At 38.7% G+C, this 4,888-nt stretch overlaps 1 protein-coding gene across 1 annotated transcript; it reads right to left on the bottom strand.

Moving 5' to 3' along the window:
* Positions 1-947: 947 nt before the first annotated feature.
* On the bottom strand, positions 948-1,881 carry LOC104952513 (GTPase IMAP family member 4-like; the record flags this gene model as incomplete). Its single annotated transcript, XM_010779350.1, has 1 exon — positions 948-1,881. A coding segment is annotated over one exon (924 nt), but the record flags the coding sequence as incomplete, so codon positions are not given.
* Between the last annotated feature and the right edge of the window lie 3,007 nt (positions 1,882-4,888).

Below are 4,888 nucleotides of genomic sequence, written 5' to 3'. Positions count from 1 at the left end.
GGGGGGTCCAAACTTTATTTTTTTAAATGTATTTAAAAAGTGGATTTATTAACACGTGAATACTACGGTGTAATATACATATGTTTACAAAGAACCCTTATGCTTAAAACAAAGATAAATAGTTCCAAGATAACTTATCCCTTTAGATACATGTGTTGATGCAAACTGCTTGGCTGTGTTTTCAGAAGAGTTGTCATGCTACAAACAAATGTATTTACCAGATTTTCCTTAAAGTCCTCTCCAAAGCTGTAGTGATTGGTTGTCCAAACCAATTAAAAAGTTAAGCCATTATTGAGATTATTAATGAGTTTGGGGTATTTTCTGAATACAAAGATCAATAATGGAAAATCCTTACCACAATGTAAAACGCTCAGATTTAGCACACATTCATTTCTAGTTAGCTTTTAATGGGTTCAGGCATTATTTATTCTGTTCAATTACATTTTAATTTAGATCCAGTTGTGAATAATACTGTGATTTATAATAAGATAGACCCTTAACACCCTCTTTTAATCTTTAATTAAACAACAAAAGCACATAGCACACTCAATGTGAAGTCAACAGTCTTTTATTATGGCACATTATTAATCACGTGATGTTTGTCTTTATACATTAATGTGTGTTCCAACCTTTTCATATTTGATTTCAAAATTCATTACATATAATGATTTGAGGGAGGGGGGGCGCGGCTGTTCTTATTTTCTCTGAGGGGAGGCTCACCTACCCACACTTTGAAAACCCCTGTTCTATTCAATGTGTGACTTTGTTTAGTATTTAGTCAAAACACACAATCCTTGAAATAACTGATATAACTATAAATCACACCAAACAAATACATCAGAAAGGGGACTGAAGATGATCAAGGAGGTTTGGTAAATCTGCTGCTGTCCAGCATCAGAAGGTCAGACTCTCTCATGAAAAACATCTCAGTTGTCAGGTATTATCTAAAAAAGGAATCTATAAAATGGTACAGCTAGATTGATTTCTCTCAGCTTCCTCTCTGGCATTCCTTTCCTCCTCTTCATTTATTCTCCTCCTCTGCTCCTCCATTTGTCTTTGGCGATCTTCATTTAGCTTTATCCTCTCTTGTTCATCTTGGGCTTGTCTGTATGCTTCTGCATACTTTTGATCTATTATCTTTTGCATTTCCTCCTGCTGTTTGCGTATTTTCTCTTCTTTCTCTTTAAGGATTCTCTGTTTTTCCTCTTCTATGGCCCTCTCTGCCTTCTGGAACATTTCATTGGTGTAATGGCTTCCTCCGTTCTTCTCTGTTATGTTTCTGATCTTGTCGAGCAGCTCTCTGACCTGAGAACGATCCTTCAGGGCATTATTGAAGACGTGGTACTGCCCGTTACATCTGTTCACAAGTTCCTGCAGCTCTTCACTTTCTTTCAAGAACTCTTCCATAGGACTCCCATCGAGCAGATCACCGTGGGTAAAGAGAACCATGCTGTATTCGTCTGCTCCCTTTCCAAAGATTTCCTGAATCTTCTGAACCGTCTGTTTTTCTTCCTCTGTGAATCTGCCCAGTCTGATGACGACCAGGAAGACATGAGGTCCAGGAGAAGCAAAACCAATGCTCTGGCCAACATCTTTTCTGGTCTTCTCTTCTTTAAATTTGGTGTCACACAGACCTGGAGTATCAATAACCTTAACTCTTTGTCCATCAACTTCACCAATGGCATTAGCACAGTCTACAGTCAGAGATTTAAAAGAGAACTTTGATGGAAAGAAATCTTTTCCCAGAATGTTGTTTCCTGTGGCGCTCTTCCCAGCTCCGGTCTTCCCCACCATCACAATCCGGATTACATCGTTATTGTATGTGTTTGATTCTGATCGGAGGTCTGAAAAAAAATAAGAAATATTGATCAATCTCTGTATTTATAAAATGGATCAACTACCACATGAACAATGTTGACAGTGAGGGGGGTGGGCTCAAGATGGTTTAATAATCTAGAATATTTCTAGAACAGGGGTAGCCAACGCGGTGCCCGCGGGCACTAAGTCGCCCGCAGGGGGGAAATTGGTCGCCCGCGTGCATGTTCTAAAAATAGCACAAGTCACCATGGAGCTCCGTCTAAAAAAATTATTGAATACATTTTTATTTTTAAAATGACAATATTGAATATAACATTTTAAAAGCACACATTTTGTATGTACATATGTAAGTGAAATGGAGATTTGGTGCGTGAAATTGAACTCTGACCCCAGATAGGTTCAGAGTTGAACTCCACGCACCAAATCTCCGTTCCACCTTTAGCTGAGACAAGCTAGCATGAGCAGCTACGATCATGGGCCTCATCCCCACACCGCAAACAGACAAACACACACACACACACACACACACACACACACATAGCAGTGGTGAGGATCTCAGCCTGCCACTGACGTTCAACCAGAAAACATCAGCAGTTAGCTGTTAGCAGTTAGCAACGCATGAAAAGGTTATGGACAGAAAATGAACAGATTGACTAATCTAACTTTGACGGAAACAGTCCTTTTTGTAAAAAGTGGGTGTATAAATTATACGTGTACGTGTCGTGGTACGAACAGCGTGTTTAATGGACACCGTGGGAAGTAGTATGAGGTTTTAATGGAAACGAGAAACTGAAGTAGAATTAAAAAACATAAATCTTGACTGTCCTTAGATAACGGGTTTTGTTGTTTTTAGGGTGAATTTTTATGTCCTTTAGCATTTGTCGCTGGACTTTACACAAGTGAACCAATTTTGAATTATGATATAGCTTTAATGTGTACAAAATGAGTCTAATAAATTAGAAATATTGATAATAATGAATACGCACTAGTGACTTATATAATATAAAAGTACGGAAATAGAAGTAGATATCGCGAAAGATTGTCAAATTGGTGTTGACGATGCAATGGTTTTGACAAACCTGCAGCACTGAATATCACACATGGTTTGTGTAGTTATGAGAAAGATCGCGAAAAATTTGTCAATGGTTTGACGATGTCAGTGCTTTTGACAAAACTCAATTTGAGCTAATTACATAGTTTGTAAATAATCGAGCAGTCGGGAGCGCCCAATGAAGATTAAAAAGGGAAAGTTATGTTTATAACACGAGAGTGGAAAGAGGAGAAAAACTTTTTTTTTTTAAAATAAGTGACCTTTTTATCAGCATGGCTCTTTCAGACACTAGGGGAGAAGACGTCCGCCGAAGACGGAGTGGGACACTAGTCATGATAGCATAGTCCCTCCCCAAAACGGAGGTACTGGGCCAGGACCGACACCGTGTCAAAATGGACCTCTCGTCGGAGTGCATCTAATGAGTTCCTCTGTTTGTCCGCTCGGGTTTACAGTACCGTCGAAATTAGTCGACACCAGATCTTCTCTTATTAGCGTCCAATTGTTTGCATGTCGTTGTTTATAACCTATTATTTTCGTTATTCCTATGAAAATGAACGTGCATACCTGTAAAAAGACGAGGTTTCTCGTGCATGACAAGGTCCACTTCGTCAGAGAGGAAATATCCTCCTTAGTTTGATTGATTGTAAATGTTTGTTTTTGTTACTGTTAACCCTATATGCTATGTGGAATAGGGATGAGGGAAGGAGAGGAGGAAGGACACACAGTAATTTGGGGAAGAACGTTTTTGTAGACAACTAGTGAGTGGTGTAAGTTTCCAGTGAGGTCTCTAAACTGTTATAGCAGTTTGGCAACCTGTACTGTAAAAAGTCTTATGTCGTCAAAATGAAATAAATCCAAATGTGAATAATTCGAAAATATGGATAGTAAAGGTTATGGTCGTGTGATTACAGTGATTCCGTTCGAATTATGGCGAATGTTCAAAAAAATTCCGGGTTTTACCCCCATTAAACATCTTCACTAATATCTACCTTTAATTTGTACAACATTCGGGGGGTGAATAACATTTTTACAAAAGAATAATTTTGTTTACATGTCATCCGGTTGACGACGTGGAAAGTCAAGTCTAACATAAGTCCGGCAATTCTCAGTTTGTAGGGCCGTCTAATGTAAAGCACACTAAAATCTAAAGGTCATAAAAACAGAGTACCAGGAGGAAGAACTAGACCAATTTTTTTATGTTTTAGGTAACTGTAACTGAACTGTAACTTGTCTGAGTGATGGAAATCGAGATCTGTCCCCCAGTGGTGGGAAAACAGCGCCTCCCATGAAGTTCCCATGACTCATTATGTCTGTCCCATGAACAAACATGTTTGAAGGACTCATGGTGTAATTAACGTGCCGAAGTGGAAATTACTATGAAAAATAATTATTATTAGCTTATGTATAACTTAAAATGACATACACTTCCTGACAGACTAGTCGTACAATTACAATTAATAAGGAGTGTATAATAATTGTTGCTAAATGGAACGATATCGTTTGGGGGTAACAAACAATACTTTACATAGAATACATATGTTGTAAAGAGCGCTCTAGATAGTCCCCACGAACATTACGACGCAAGTGTGGCCGCGCTGAACGAGATTAGCGAGCTCAAAGTGGCGACGACGGTCGACACAAATGAGCGAGGAAGTTTTGTTCTGCGCGACCGAGCCCATCATTTGATGTTTGTTTTACTTGTATAAAAATGCACTAATTAAAATATGTGCAAAGATTTAACTACGGCTTCATTGTTGTATGACTATGGCAAATCATTTTTGGTTAACGAATTACGAACTGTTCAGACGTCTGTTCTGCGTCCGCTTGTTGGAAAATTTTACGAACAAAAGACTTACCTCTAACCCAGCTGGTCCATTCGATTGAAACATATACGATAAGGTGTGAGTATTGTTGCCTGGATGTCTGTATTTATGGTACGCTGACATAAGCGGTACTGTGTCTGTCAGACACCAAACATGAACAAATTGAAAAACAGTTCAAAGACTTTTCATACTCCTC

The sequence above is a fragment of the Notothenia coriiceps genome, unplaced genomic scaffold (genome assembly GCF_000735185.1).
Source record: "Notothenia coriiceps isolate Sejong01 unplaced genomic scaffold, NC01 NC01_scaffold00020081, whole genome shotgun sequence".
Taxonomy (NCBI): domain Eukaryota; kingdom Metazoa; phylum Chordata; class Actinopteri; order Perciformes; family Nototheniidae; genus Notothenia; species Notothenia coriiceps.
The sequence above is the reverse complement of the archived record's forward strand: the minus strand, read 5'-3'. Positions and strand labels throughout refer to the sequence as shown.